Below are 15311 nucleotides of genomic sequence, written 5' to 3'. Positions count from 1 at the left end.
ACCAAAAAGATTGAATGATTGAAAGAAAGGGGCTTTAAGGAAGAAGAGGTGAGGTGGCACCTGACCTTGCCATAGATGGACAAAAACTGATCAGATTCTATTTCTCCATAACGTCAAATTGAGATGCTCTCTTGACCTTAATTCATCCCTAGGCAAGATATTTTAATTTGTTTCATCTTCCTAACCACGTAACTCACTCAATATAAATCCATCTGCACCAGTGTGATGCTAGGAACGGCAATTATTGTCGACTCTCACAGAAAGATCAGCTTAGTCTGAGTGTAATGACATGACCAGTTCTCAAAACACTGGTAAACTAACTCAACATGTACAGTGACCCACACATAATACATAAAAAATGGTGCTAGACTTATCAAATTTGTCAATGCCAGAACTTATTCTTCAATTTTCTATGCACTGATCAGCATAGAGTAGAAATTACATGTTACAACATTGACCGCACATGCAAACACTCTTACACAATAAAGCAAGCCCGTGAAAGTCTTGCAGTTTCATGCATAAACAACCCAACACGCAACACAAGTGTAGGTCGCAAGTTCAACCCCCAAACCTACGCCACCGTTTTCTGCCCATCACGTTTCCCATAACTCATGCATGACCAATCGACCGAAGGCAAGCCTTCAGAGGCAGAAGATGACTAAAATTCCCTGAAGACCTCTCCCTTGAGGTATATTAAACAACAAATGTTGAAACAAAGCATATACAGATTAGCAGCCGAGAAAGCAATCAAAAAAGTTAGCTTGAAATCACCTCACACGTTGTAACCAAGTTAGTGTGTGCAAGGCAATGAAGTATACAGACAATCAATCTATCCAGGTTGTCTTGGGAAGTCTCAGCAAATGAACTTGTGATTTCATGCGTACCTTCCCAAACCACCAATCACGTCTGGCAAAACTTCCAACCTTGCATGTAAAGGAGCCAATAAATAATGGGTCTGCAGTAGTGTTACAATGCTCTCTAAAAACATTGGGTCTATCGTGTACTCCATAAATGTTGGTCCAAATAAATTTTCTGACACTGGCAACTGATTTGGCATGCTTTCTGACAAAGTAACTGGATTTGAAGGCTTGTTCAAGTAATCCTGACTTTCTGAAAGTACATTAGCAGATTCATTCTTTGTTACACTTGACCCATCCTTTTCCAACCCCTCCTTCAAACGATGCCCGTTTGGAGTGGAAAAGGGCAGAGAAGATTCAAGCTCTTGCAGTTCCTTCATGGTGGGATTACTTGAAGCTTTCCCATGCAAGGATGTAGGAATATCACCCGCCATTAGATAGGCCACCATCTGCTGGAGGAAGACAGACCAAGTAGAAAACATATGGTCATCCAATGGCTTAAGTAGAGGGATAACTTCCAGGACAGTCCGCTGGACTGGAGGCATATTTTCCTGAAATCAGAAAAGAAAGCCTTAAACTCAGTAGAAGAGAGAAAACTTCTGAAAGAAAATAGGTTAGAATGTGTTCGGAAAGTGAGAACACCTGCACAGGAGAAGGCTTGTCGCTGGCATTCACAGGGGACCGAGCTAAGGCATCAACAAGTGACAACATTCGGAAGTATGTTTTTGGTTGAAACATTGCATACGCTTGTTTATAAAGCTCGGCTGCATACTTCAAAACGCGAAGTCATAAAACCAGACTACGGACAGTCATTCCACCAAAAAAACTAGTGGGCATATAACATAACACAATCCTACCAATATTACGTAAAAGCTCCTGCCGGGCTTTGTACACAACTCTGCTCTGTGCATCAGCGGCACCAATAATAGCTGCCTCATATGTAGCAAATGCTACCTCAAAGTAGTCAGATGGCATGCTGCCCTGCACTTGTGAACCCAAAACATCTTCTCAGTAACAAAACCAACTAAACACTAAAAGATCAAGGGCACTCCATCAAACATCCTTATCAACTAAGCAGAATATTAAACATGTGTTGGGCTAGAGTTATCTCTTTAATCCAAAGTACTAATTAACACACCTTAGAAAAACATTGGAGAGATGTTCTCGTTAGAGTTAGTTAATTGACCTTATTAACCCTTGGAGAGTGACAAGGTTGGAGACAGTATGGAGGATAATTGTAAAACTGTCTCAATGCAATAAGAACAACACACCCCAAACGATCTTGAAAACAGAAAACATGAAAACACTAACGAATCCCAAAACCACATGGGCATGCCTCATCATATATCATGACTTTTGACAGACGACAAGAAATTAAAAGATGTGCAATTGCTACTACTAAGTTGTTTGTGATACATGAGATCAAATTGATTGCACGATTGCAATCATAGAGAGTACCCAGTACTATTAAGAAAAGAAAATATTCATCAACCTTCAAACCCAACTCACATTCCAACCCAGTTGGACCCATTTGGAACCACTTTGAGATGGGTTGGCTAGTTAGCATGCAAATGTGTAAATGGCATTGAAATCAAGCGGTCCTACTGTAAACATCAAAAGAGGGTTGGGATCCTGAAAACAAGACATTTTAAAAACAATGCAATGGAGCTATCTAATGATCTCGAAGATCCAAATATTTTCATATTAATTTTCACCAGACTGCTACTAAAAGGATGGTAACAGGCCAATGAGGTGACAGCTCAAGCGGTAGAGGTGTTTGTCTAGGACCAGGAGTTCCTGGATTTCAATCCCCCCATGGTGCTTCCTCGGCAGCATCGCTTACAGGCGGATAAAAAAGCACCAACGAGGGGTGAAAAATGGTAACTACAGGAGGACCTTGCGACTAAGGCCAGTCGGGAAAATAAAAAGATGGTATAAGGAATTGCAAGAATGCAACACCAACAGCACATTCAAAAGCTAGAAAATCTTGGCCACACAAAAACCTTCACCTTTGATGCATGTGTGGTAAGCACAACATGAAGGGTGATGATTGCAGCAAATGCCACTTCTTTACTGCTGTTCAAGATGCTCTCCCTTATGAACTCAAACAAGCCATCCCATCCTGCAGGGAAGCAACACAATTTCAGTCATTTCTAAATGTCAAATTGTATATGTCAAAATCAATTGTTAGCCAACAAAAAACAATGCCAACCTTGTTTGAAATTCTGTAGGTTTTGAAGAAACACGAAGAGATGTTTCAGCAAACGGCGAATCCCATTGAGTACAAACACCAAAGTCTCATCCCACTGTTTCTGGGCTGTGTTCCGACTGCAGCAACAGCAAACAACGTGTCAACCCAACAAATATAGATCATCAACATCTTAAGTACTGTTACTGTTTGTTTGAAAAAGCTCCACAGTCTTACCTGTGATGTACAAGCATATGCACAGGCTTGCCTCCTTGTGTTCCCAATTCACGGCCCTGCCATTCATCTTTGGATGAAGTTGCAGCCTGATACCCAATCCAGTGCAGAAAAATAAGCACTTTCTTGCATTCCTCACAAAAAATCAAAGCATTTTGTTCAAGTGCTGACATGATAAATACTGTACAACATTGCAGAAGTTTTTGAGTCTTACCAAATGTCTCACAGTATCAATTAGCGGGAACACAAGATTCCAAAGACAATGTTCCAACATGGCAGGTGAAAGCTTATGCCCATGACGGCTTATGGACATGAAGAGAGTATCAATGGCAGTGTTTCGCACCTGTACAGACCACAAAAATACATGAGAAAATGAGAACTGCCAACTGTTGCCGTTACAAGATAGAGGAAAGGAGCTATATCACTACAGGGATGTTTTTATACAAGCTGTTGGTAGCTTTCCACTAGATTTAAGGACAATAATTTTGCCATGAAACAGAAAACGATCTTGATAATCATGAGTATGACAAAGATATGATAAACTGTTCACGGTAGCACCCACTGCTGTGGAAACTGTCTGCCCCCGAGCTACCAGTATTTTGCATCACCTGCAAGCATCCATTTTCCAATGGATTATTGTTCACTGCATATATATATATATTCTCTAATCACTATCTCGCCCCAATGCTGGGTCTACTCCCTCTGTTGCACGTCTCTGATTTCTTGTTTTCCACCTTTATTCCCTTCCTCTATCCATTTGTTCCCTACCTAGCAATATCATACACCAACTGCCTCCGCATCTTGATTTATGCCTTCACAAGCATGCACCTAGTCTAATGCTTGTGACTTCTATTACTCCTGGTCTTTTTGTCCCTTCGTCTAAGGTGTCCTCCCCCCACTCATAGATGTGAGGGAAGTGTGAGCCGAAGCAACAAATGGCACGGCACTCCAACAAGGTGCACTTCTTTCCCTCACATCCCAAATGCACATACCTGGCACATCCAATGAGACTCTGCAGTGTGATCCCATCTTGCATGAGAGTCTAGGCAAATGGCAGCAAGTGTCCAGACTGTGACACATATTTTACTGGAAATGTGTCTTAGGCATTAGTATTAGTTTGGTGACATTTCCCCTAGCAATAAGTGTCACATATAGACTATGGCTTGCAATTTATAGCATGACTGTTGGATTAGATGCCACATGGCTTGATATCTTCTAAACTAGGTGCAACTTACGGATGTACACATATAGTCCCTTTCTTTTATGTAAGTTGTGATTCCACCTTATCAAGAAATAGTCTTGAGTTTTGTGTGGTTGACCAATAGGCTGTACCTGGGGGACTCATAGTATCTCTATAGATCCAGCAAAATCGAGATACCACTGCCCTCCAAACCGGTCGTGAAGGCTCCTTTCATTATGTACATGCACATTATATTTCTCACACGTAACCTAATCCAACATTTGGTATCAGAGCAGGTTCCCCCACCTGTTGGGTAGGAGGGCAGCTAGCCTGCACACACACACACACACAAGCTCAAGCACAGAGAAAACGTGAGAGTGCTGGAAAAGATGTACTCGATAATGATAAAATGAAAGTACAATGAGAGTAATAAAAAGCCTAGGGCTGAGTGCCCAACACACAAGAGTGTGTTCACGCCTGGAAAAAACTTGTGTCCAGCCACAGGGAAAAAGTGTCCGTGAGTAAGCTCGGTTCACACCTGAACTAGCCAGGAGGGGCCAGGTGGACATGACCAACAACCCTCCTCAAGTGAATGGTGTGAATGGGTATCTGTGAATGGGTAGCAGGGTGATAAAGTTGTGAATGCTGCCCTGCACTATGCTCCATAGTAAGAGTGATCAAGAGAGATCACAATGGCAAAGATGAACTGCAGTGCCAATGGGAAAAGCAAGCACTATATGACGGTGAAGATGAGAAACCCCAATGTCATAGTGCTAAAGCTAGAGCGCAGTAGTACATAAACGCATCACCTGAAATGCATGTCAAAGATCATGTGCATCAACTGCATCAAATCAAGAGGCATCGCATAGGCTGCATTAGGAGAAGGTGTGCTATGGTATCCTCTAGTAAGGAAAGTAAATATAATACCCCCCTTAAGGTAAGCATCCAAATGCCAAACTGAACTGCATGTAATCCACATCAATGACAACAAGAGAGCAAAGCATAGCTCTATAACAGCACTAATGATAAGCATAAGAAGATGGAGCAGATATACGTATGTGTAAAGGCAACAGGATCCAGAAGTCATGCCTGTGAGACATGCAATGTAAGCTGCAAGAGGTAAACTCATCGATGGAGGCTCCGATAAGGAAAAAATCAGCAATGGTAGGGCCGATAAAAATAAAAATTCAGCAATGAGGGAAAGCTGAAAATCAGGAGAAAAAGTGGGGGCTCCGGGCAGGCATCAGCCAATGCTACGAGAGGATGGGTAAACTCTAAGCGATGCCATGATCAGTGGCATGTATGGCAAGTGTAAAGATGCATAATCCCACAATGAATAATATACATGTGACATGTCAAAACCATGAGGGCAAGCTAACACTGGCCAAGTGTGTAGAAGGCACTCCCAGTAAACATCACATGTGGGAAAGTGACAATGTCAACGCTGTAGAAACAATCCCGCCGCAAGGGAAAACAACATAAAAAGCATCTCCAGTAGACATCACATAAGAGAAAGCGTCTGGCATAGACAAGCATAAGGATCAACAAGCATAAGTGACCATGAGGCATCACCAACTGCATGTGGGCAAGTAAAATCCCCCCTAAAATACATCTACCAGACAATGCATACCAAGAAGTACTGACTATAGAGCATAGTCATCAAAAGCACCACCATCAGAAGACATCTCTGCAGGTGATGAAGATGTAATGGTCAAGGCTAATACATGTGTAGTCTAATTGGCCTGATCTGCACCTATGGAATATATGCCAGCTGCTGCTTTTTTTCACTCTTAATACGCTTCTTGCATTCCTCTATGGGGTGCCCAGTTTTCCTGCAATAATTACAGCGCTTTTTCTTTTCAGGCTTGTCCTCCGTCTTGGGAGGATCCGATGGGCTAGGTTTAGGCCCAGATCGATTCCCACGAGAGGGAGCAGTCATTGCTGACTCAATAGACATCATGTTGTTCCTTTGGAACGGGGTTGCTCTTCACTGAGCAAGAGAGTCACAAGGTTGTCAAAAGTGACCGCATTAGGTGCATTGCCAGCCAACAACCGCGGAGTGGTGCCACATGTCTGATAAGAGTCGGGCAAATTACGCAAGATTGTCTAAACAAGATAACCATCTGTCAAGACCTCATCAATGTTAATGAGCTGCTCTCGAAGGTCTTTCACATGCATAAAGTACTGATCGATAGAGTCACCTTCAAGCATGCGGTCAGTCTCTAGCTTGCCCCGAAGGTAAGCTACACGAGCCTCGTTTGCGACCTGAATACAACTCCGCCAAGGTACCCCAAGAACCCTTTGCGGTGGTGCAAGAACGAATGTGCGGAATGATGTGCATGCAGCAGAGCAATCAACACACGGGCCTAAGCATCCCTAGCGACCCCAAGTACATTGTTACTGGGTAGGAGGAGGACGAGAAGATTGACTTGCAAGAGGGTGAGCGGGAATCACTTCACCTTCCGCTGGAGCAGGTGCGAGAGGACGCTCCTCATTGCCATCCACATATAGCCATACATTCTTGTCAACCAATACATGATGCATCATATAAGCCCACATAGGGTAGTTATCCCCATTGAGCTTGTCCTCTTGAGGCAGCATGCCAAAGAGGTCATTATTACTGTTGGCCATGACAACACAGCCAAAGAGATCTGTCACAAGTTACCACAAGAGTAGGCAATGCCCCAGCAAAACTGTAAGAATGTGGGAGAGAAATAGCAGGATACTGTTAACGGTCATCTCCTATCTATATAGTACACCAGGGCCTCTGTTGTGGGTGTGCCCGCTCAGTTTTGGTGTTTCCCCATTTTTTCCTCACTTCCATGTATTTTTTCCCATTTTTCTGGGTGTGGGAGGGCTGTCGGCTGTCTCCTTTTGCTAGCCGACTGGTTGTTGATACCAGACCTAGTGTACAGCCCTGGCCGCCTTCAGATTTGCTGGTCGCTGCTGCTGGCCGACTGGGCTTGTACTGGTCGTGGGCTGCTGTCGGCTGTCTTGGACTGGCCGACCAGCAGCCTAGGGCCATATAAAATAGCCCCTTGCCCCCCCACATTCTCCATTGTGCATTCCGGGATTTATTGGTGTATATAGCAGAGTTACACTAGCTTCTCTCTCTCTCTCTTTCATCTTTGTATTGCTCTCTACAGCAGTTGTCTTCATTTCCACTGTGCATTTTGACATGGTATCAGAGCCCCAGCTGGCTTGAAGCTTGGAGACAGTGGGACGTCGAGGGTTTGTTGATTGAGGGCTGATTGGAGACTGTTTTGGGCTATATGGGACTTGGAGATCAGGTAGAAGACAGCCATCACCGTTGGACAAGCCACCTTGCATGCCTCTTCTTCTTCTTTTTTCCCACCCACCCTCCCTTCACAAGACCTTGTGAACCCTTGAGATGGCAGATTTGCTTGAGATGGCTGAGAAGCACGTGAAGATCCCGACACTCCCCACGTTCCCGGTGGACCACCAGTTGGACGGAAACAACTATGGCATATGGAAGGTAATGATGGAATCTGTTTTGGAGTCCTATGACTTGGCTAATTTCATTGTTGTTGGGGTTCCACGGCCGAAGTTGGAAGAAGGGGAGTTACCCTCTATTCGGAAGGAACGGGAGGCACAAGCACAGTTATGGGATCGTGTTAATGCCCAAGTCTGTTCTTCCATCTTCCTCAATTGCACACCACAGGTGATCAATCACATAAAGCATATGACGCTAGCCAGAGGGATTTGGCAGCATTAGGCTTCTCTCTACAACAAGGCATCACCCATGAAGAGAATCTCCTAGGAAGTTCAGATACGGTGATGAATCCTGCAAAGTCGTCGACGATGCGGGAGCACATCAACAAGCTGCAGGCTCTTCAGCAGGAAGTTCTCCAGGCAGGGAAAGAGATATTGACAAAGGATATGGCCATAACGTTGTTGTCACATTTGCCCTCTCAGTACTCAGCCTTTTACTCCTCTTTGATCACCAGTGGCAAGCTCAACACCATCACATGGGAGGAGCTTCTACCCATGGTCTTGGACCAAGAAGAGCGATTCACGAACCCTCCACAGGGCGGAGGTTCTGAGGCCTTGACTGGCCAACGGTCGAAAGGCCGTAACAACAACAAGGGCAAAGGAAAGTCTTCATCGGAGAAGTCTTCTAAGAAGCCGCCCAATTCAAACCGAGAGAAACTCAAGGCCGACAGGACTTGTAATGATTGTGGCGAGAAAGGCCACTATTGGAGGAAGTGTCCCAAGCGAACTGGGAAGAGTGCTGATTCTTCAGCTTCAGCTGCAAAGACTCCCGCCTTTGTGCACTTGGAGATGTTGGAAACCGATGCTTCATCTTCTTCAAGCGAGGAGGCAGTTGGCTTCACCGCCAACGATACTCGGGAATGGATTCTTGATAGTGGTGCTTCCAGGCACATGACTCCTTCCCGTGACTTCTTTCAGGATCTGAAACGGCAGTCAGGTCGCATTTTCATTGGCAACAATTCCACCATACCGATACACAGTGAGGGCCGGATGGAGATCATTCCCGATGGTGGCAGAGGGCGGAAGCATTCCTCTCATGTTCTTTACGTCCTCGCAGTTGGTTTTCATCTATTGTCAGTGCATGAGGTGTGCAAGACGGGCTTCCGGGTGGAGTTTGAGGAGCATTCTGTTGCTCTACGGGACCGCGAGAGTGGCCAGGTTGTTTGGAAAGGCGGCATGGAGAATGGTATATATAATTTCTCCACACTCTCTTCTTTGACAAGTTCTCAAATTGGTGATTTGTGGCACTTTCGGTTTGGCCACTTGAATGTGGCTGCGCTGCGGCGAGCTTTCCGGGACCAGATGGTGTTGGGCTTGCCAAATGTTGGCAGCAGGCAACGTGGTAAGCAGCATAGGGAATCTTTTCCGAAGCAGGCTTCCAGGCGGGCTTCGAAACCTTTGCAGTTGGTACACACTGACTTGTGTGGACCTATGCAGACCGCATCCTTGGGAGGTTCTTTGTATTTTATGCTGTTGCTTGATGATTGTTGCAAATTCACATGGGTTTATTTCCTTTCACAGAAAGACCAAGCTTTTGCTCGATTCAAGGAGTGGCATGTGTTGGTGGAAAAAGAGTATGGCTTGCACAGAAAGACTCTTACGGCCGACAGAGGAGGAGAATTTTCTTCCAATGCTTTCGTGCGGATTTGTGTGGAACATGGCATCAAGCGGGAGCTGGCCAATACAAGTTCGCCGTCAGAGAATGGAATAGTTGAGCATAAGAACAGGACTGTGGTGGAGATAGCGAGGACGATGCTAGAGCATTGTGATCTTCCTCGTCCACTTTGGGGAGAGGCTCTGGCTGCGGCTGTCCATATCCTCAACCGTTCTCCTACGACATCAGTACCGAACATGACTCCCTTTGAGGCGTATTTTGGCAGGAAACCTGATGTCTTCCATTTCCATGTGTTTGGGAGCGATGCATATGTTCACATTCCAAAGAAGCAAAGGAGGAAGCTCGACTTAAAGTCCCAAAAGCTTGTCTTTGTGGGATATAACTCTCTTTCCAAGGGATACAGGTTGTATGATCCAGAGAGGAACGAGGTTGTCGTCAACAGGGATGTGGTTTTTGATGAACATGGCTTCCACTGTTCATGAGCCGCCACTTCTTGGTGACCCAGATGATTCTCATCATGATTCCCAGTCGATTGTTCCAACTGGACAGCCTCAGTCAGTTGAGGAGGTTGAGCCCGCAGCTAGAGATGAGCCCCCGCAGCAGCAGGAGGGTCCGCGTTCTGTTCAAGTACCCAAGTGGTTGGTTGACACCCTTCGGGAGTCGATGTCACGGAGCTTCCCTCCGAATGGACCACAAGAGACGGACCTTAAAGATCACATAGAGTTCGTGATAAAAGTCATTCAACGGAGCTTTTACAGGTAAACTATGCTTTGATGTCTCGTATCATGCGAGACAACGAGCCCACTTCTGTCAAGGAAGCCCTTGCATAGGATACTTGGAGGACAGCCATGCAGGTGTGGAACTGGATGCCATTGAGAAGAATAACACTTGGGAGTTGGTTCCGAGACCGTCGAAACGGTCTATCATTAGTGTCAAGCGAGGTCCAAGGAGTTTGGGGCATCGGGCTCGCTATAATGTCGTGGCCCAGTCTAGTGGTTACCGTGCTCGTGCCTCTTTCTGGACACATGTAAAAGACGGCCACTAGGGAGTTCTTTGAGATGACAGGTGAGAGATGGGGTCCACAGGTTGAGGAGTAGAGATGGATACATAAGAGTCAGAACAAACCCCCCCCCTCCCCGCGGGGCGGATTTTGCCATTGTCAAGGATTTTTTACAGAGGACTTCTATAGGCTGATCCCCTCTCTCTCCAGGCTGAGGCAGCCAAAGAGAGAGTTGGGCAACATACTCAGGAGGTGGTATCACTAGGGTTGCAGATGTTCTTGTGGTCTCCCTTCAAGCATGATGAACTAAGTGAGGCTCTGTGGGCCTTGCCTTGCAGGTTACTGCCCCGGCGAGGATAGCCTCCCAATCTTCCTCTTCATTCGTCAATAGCATCTCATGAAGGATGGTTGTCCAGCTGCCTTCAACGAGATCATGGCCTCTAGCCACATGCCACAGAGGCTGTTAGAGGGTCTTATTCATTTGCTTCCCAAGGAGGGAGGTGATTGTTTGGAGATATGGCAGTGGCACCACATCACCGTCCTTGGCAGTGCCAACAAAATCCTCGCCAAATCCATCAGTCACAGCCTGCAGCCCCACCTCCCCAATTTGATTCATGGCACCCAGACCAGTTTCATCTAGGATAGGAGCATCCTTGATAACATCTTCACCTTTTGGGAGGCAACCGCCTCAGCTCGTCTTCGCCAAGAGGACATGGCAGATCTTCTCCTAGATTTCACGAAAGCCTATGACAAGTTGTTTCGGCTTTCCTGGAGGGCACTATGCTTCGAATGGGGTTACCTGCCTGCTGGATTACAGAAGGCTCAGCACTGTATTCCACTGCCCACCGCCAGGTCCTCATTCAGGGGGCTAGAGGGGAGACATTTCCGATCTCCAGATCAGTTTGTCAGGAATAACTTTCCTCTTCCTCTTCATAGCTGAGGTGATGAGCAGCTTCCTAACCGTGCAGGGCACTGGACTTCAGGGCTTTTGTCTCCCCATCAGGTCCCAGGAGGAGCTTCTTGACTCAGAGTTTGTAAATAACACAGCAGCTTGCCTTTCCAGAGAGGGAGGGAATCTTCAAAGTAAGCCATTGACGACTTTTGTCTTGACTCAGGCGCCCTGATCAACTGCCACAAGTTGGAGGTCCGTTTCCCTTGGAGTCTCAGTTCCTCTTTCGCAGTTGTTTGATCAGAGCTTGGGGCTACCTCAAGCCTGCCCTCTCCCAATTGACCCGGACTACATATGAGGGGAGACACCGCTTGCCCTTGAAATGGAACGGTTGCCTAGTGGCTACACCCTAAGTGCTCAATCTCGCATTGCTTGGGGGGCCCTCAGCAGGGATCCCACTCGGTCTTTGGGAGGGTTAGTTTTAGGAGGCTTCCCCAAGAAACACAAGACAGATGCCTTGCGGGGATCATGGACAGAGACCAGATTACCTTTGACATCGATTCAGCTATCCCCCCTGAGTGGCACACTCCCCTCAGGACCCTAACCCCACTTTGTGGCTCCGAGACTACACTTGCCATATATCCCCCTAGCAATCCGTGGCTCAGATGGGGGACCAGCACAGGATCCAGATGCATGAGAGATACCAGTGGCAGCAGCAGACCATTCTCACAAGGTATTTCACCCTATTTCCTAGAAGATTTTCGGAAGCGACTCTGGGACAACTTTCAGCCAACGAAGATCGCACTCTGCCTCTGGCACTTAGCTCATCGCAGCCTTGGTGCCGGCACTCGGTTGGCTATGGTATGGCACAGGATTCTTCATCTCTACACGACCGGTCCCGGAGATCCTCACCAAGTATCATGACATGGGGAGCTGTTGCCTAGGTGACAGTGACAAGTCCCGCCCCCCACTATGAGGAGGCACTAGGAGGGCAGGCTCTCCTATCGTGCTGCAGGATTGGCACAATTCCCACTCTCGACCTGTCATCTGAGGCATGGTCTCCAGGCACGTGTCAGAGGTGGGAGATCATCAGCAGCATTGCTGCATGGCATATATGGCGGGCCCATTGTTGCAGCAAGGCGAGCGAGGGCTTCCTCACCCCCCCCCCTTCTCGATGAGTCCATGTTGTAGCAAGATTGGGCCATGGTGGAAGGCAAGTACAGGAAGCATAAAATATATTAAGCAAGATTAAACCTTAGCTAAACGGCACGGGGATGCACGAGAGGGCTACATCTTTGTAAGTATATTTACATTATAATTTTTGTCCTTTAAATAGGAACAGAGCGCACAATGTGAATGAGTCGGGCGCAAACAAATTGGACGGCGGCAGCAGTGTGAACGTGACACAATGGAGGAGGAAAAACCACACAAAAAAAAGGTGCCCTTGCGCACAAAGTGGACTGAGCACCACCCACTAGTTGGTAGGAGCTCATTCAGCTCCTACACGAGTGCCACCCATTCAGCTCCTACACGAGTACCACCAAGTGCGGCTGAGCTAAGCGGTGGCACGGAAACAGGTGAGGATGGCGAACAAACTCAGTAGGCAGTGCCAGTGTGACAGGAAGCCATGGAAGTCGAGGAAGGGCACAAGAGCATAATGCTCTGATACCAAATGTTGTAGCAAGGTTGGTTGGGGATTATCTTGGAATACAAAGGATTACACTCCTAAAATCTAGGAGGGTTACTATTTTTGGACAACCCCGAATAGAAATTCCATTTGCGTCATTACGTCTATAAGCTAGGCAAATGGGGCATAGTCACAAGGGACGGGGGACTGTAACGGGGGGACGGGGACGGGACGGGGGACGGCCATATGTAGGGAACGGGGACGGGGGTAGGAACGGCACTTCAAAATTACTTTGTCAGTACCACCCACTCGCCTATACGGGCAAAGCTTGCATGTCCATGGCTGTGCACCACCTCCATGAGGGGATGGGGTGTGATTGACCTCATCCCACCATGTCGATCCCATCGTCCTTCTACGGGTAGTTGGAACTTGAAGAGCCACTGCCACGAGGAGGATGCCATGGATGATGGATGCCTCCTTGTCACTTGATAGCTTGAGAGAGAGAGAGAGAGAGAGAGAGAGAGAGTGAGGCTTGAGCCTTTATTTGAGAAAATCCCTTAACATGCGACAGATATCCCCAGAAAACAGTTTCAAATTATCTGCAAAAGAATCCTACAAGTAACCATAGCAAACAACAAACCTCTGGTCTCTCATCTGTTCCAAAGCCTTGAATAACATCATACACAGCTAAAAGCAACCGCTTGTAGTCAACATCACTCCTCCTTTCAAAGGATGCCGCGACACTGTCCAATGTCACATCAGTTTCTGCCGACCCTGCATCTACATCATTGATCGGATGCTGAAATTTTGACTGTAGAGCTCCAACACTAAATCTCCTCCCTGGAGAACAAATGCTTGAGTAAAAATCTACAACAGAAAATGCTTGTAAGCAGCTATGTGCTATACTTAAATCGCTTTCATACTGGCTTCTATGCTATCATTGCCCTCAAAGACGCCTTTTGCAAAGAAATCTGATGTAGTCCATAACAGCCCTATCGCAGTTAGGCTAATATTCACATCTGTCCTTTGTGCACCATATGCACCAGCAACTTCAATGCACCTGGTTTTTACAGAGATGTTATTACAAACCAAAGGTGGTATGAACAAAAAGTCAACATTCAAAAGGTTAAACTCTCACGTGTCAATGGCATGTGTGGGTATGGACATGAGTCCATCATTCATGATGACACACACACTCTGTCACAATCAAAACAGATAGTTAGATTTTGAGCCCCAAAAAAAAAAGGACAAAAACAAACAAAAGGTGCACTTTTCCTCCGTGAGAATCTGTGCCATATGACTCAAAAAGAGTAGACACAAATGCAAAGGCGAAATCTTTCTGACCTGAAACCCTAAGGGGACAAAATCCTTCTCGGAGGTATTAGCTACTGATCTGCCAATCACATGACACAATCCAACTAAATGAATGAGAGGAGCTTCCAAATGCTTCAAACCCATAACCACAATGGTACCTTGTTAACAATATAATCCTAAACCCCCAGTTTGATAAATATGACACAACCAGTAAAACATACCTCAGAAGCTCCAAGATGTCAGGCCAGCTATGGTACAGCTTTTCACCATGTCTCTAAATTTCAAAAGACAAAGGAGTCTTATCATTACAAAAAAGAGTTAAATAACTAACAAAATGGTGAATGAAAGTACTGACCTCAAGAACATGCAGCAAAATTTTTAGAGCACCAGAACGAACTTCTGTGCTTTGACCAAAACTGTAGAGTGTTCTTAATGGCAAAATAACTTTGCATTCGAAGGCATCCAACTTGAAGCCTGGTTTGTGCTCTCCTCTAGCAACTTCACTCCGCTCCCCCTGTTCAGCAGAAGTATCGCAAAGATTGCTTGGTTGACCTAGTGTATCATTAAGCTCTGTAGTAAGAGCAGAATCACTTCTTATGCGATCACATCCAAGAACAGCACAAATCGCTCGATCTAAAGCATCAAGTGATACACTGCGAACTTGAGAACTTTCATGCTCTGCCAGCTGCCAAAAATCGCACAATTATGGATCAAAACGCAACAAAACACGATTTTTCTATGCTATTAAAGCATCACAAGCATGGTTATTAGAGGTGAGAAATCTACCTCCAACAAATGAGCAATTATTTGATCCCATAGTAATTCAGCTCCTGAAAACCCAGAAACAAAAAGAGATTTAAAAGCCAAATAGAAACGTTCTCAAGATTGCAAAAG

General features: G+C 46.0%; 1 protein-coding gene across 3 annotated transcripts in view; it reads right to left on the bottom strand.

Moving 5' to 3' along the window:
* The window catches only part of LOC147621788 (ARM repeat superfamily protein), a 141344-nt gene that overhangs the window by 20842 nt on the left and 105191 nt on the right, over positions 1 to 15311 (bottom strand). For all 3 annotated transcript variants that reach the window (XM_086822800.1, XM_086822801.1, XM_086822802.1), the window contains 14 exons: positions 15204 to 15247; positions 14773 to 15102; positions 14639 to 14691; positions 14448 to 14496; positions 14242 to 14300; positions 14027 to 14163; positions 13744 to 13943; positions 3494 to 3622; positions 3283 to 3368; positions 3070 to 3185; positions 2867 to 2979; positions 1715 to 1838; positions 1500 to 1621; positions 885 to 1408 (listed from right to left, as the gene is read on the bottom strand). In XM_086822800.1, coding sequence (XP_086678926.1) covers positions 885 to 1408; positions 1500 to 1621; positions 1715 to 1838; positions 2867 to 2979; positions 3070 to 3185; positions 3283 to 3368; positions 3494 to 3622; positions 13744 to 13943; positions 14027 to 14163; positions 14242 to 14300; positions 14448 to 14496; positions 14639 to 14691; positions 14773 to 15102; positions 15204 to 15247 — 2086 coding nt within the window. The remainder of the gene's footprint in view (positions 1 to 884; positions 1409 to 1499; positions 1622 to 1714; positions 1839 to 2866; positions 2980 to 3069; positions 3186 to 3282; positions 3369 to 3493; positions 3623 to 13743; positions 13944 to 14026; positions 14164 to 14241; positions 14301 to 14447; positions 14497 to 14638; positions 14692 to 14772; positions 15103 to 15203; positions 15248 to 15311) is intronic.

Source organism: Cibotium barometz, chromosome 29 (genome assembly GCF_041138505.1).
Source record: "Cibotium barometz isolate CiBa-2024 chromosome 29, ASM4113850v1, whole genome shotgun sequence".
Taxonomy (NCBI): Eukaryota; Viridiplantae; Streptophyta; class Polypodiopsida; order Cyatheales; family Cibotiaceae; genus Cibotium; species Cibotium barometz.
Note: the sequence above shows the minus strand (reverse complement) of the source record. Positions and strands in the feature narration are given on the sequence as shown.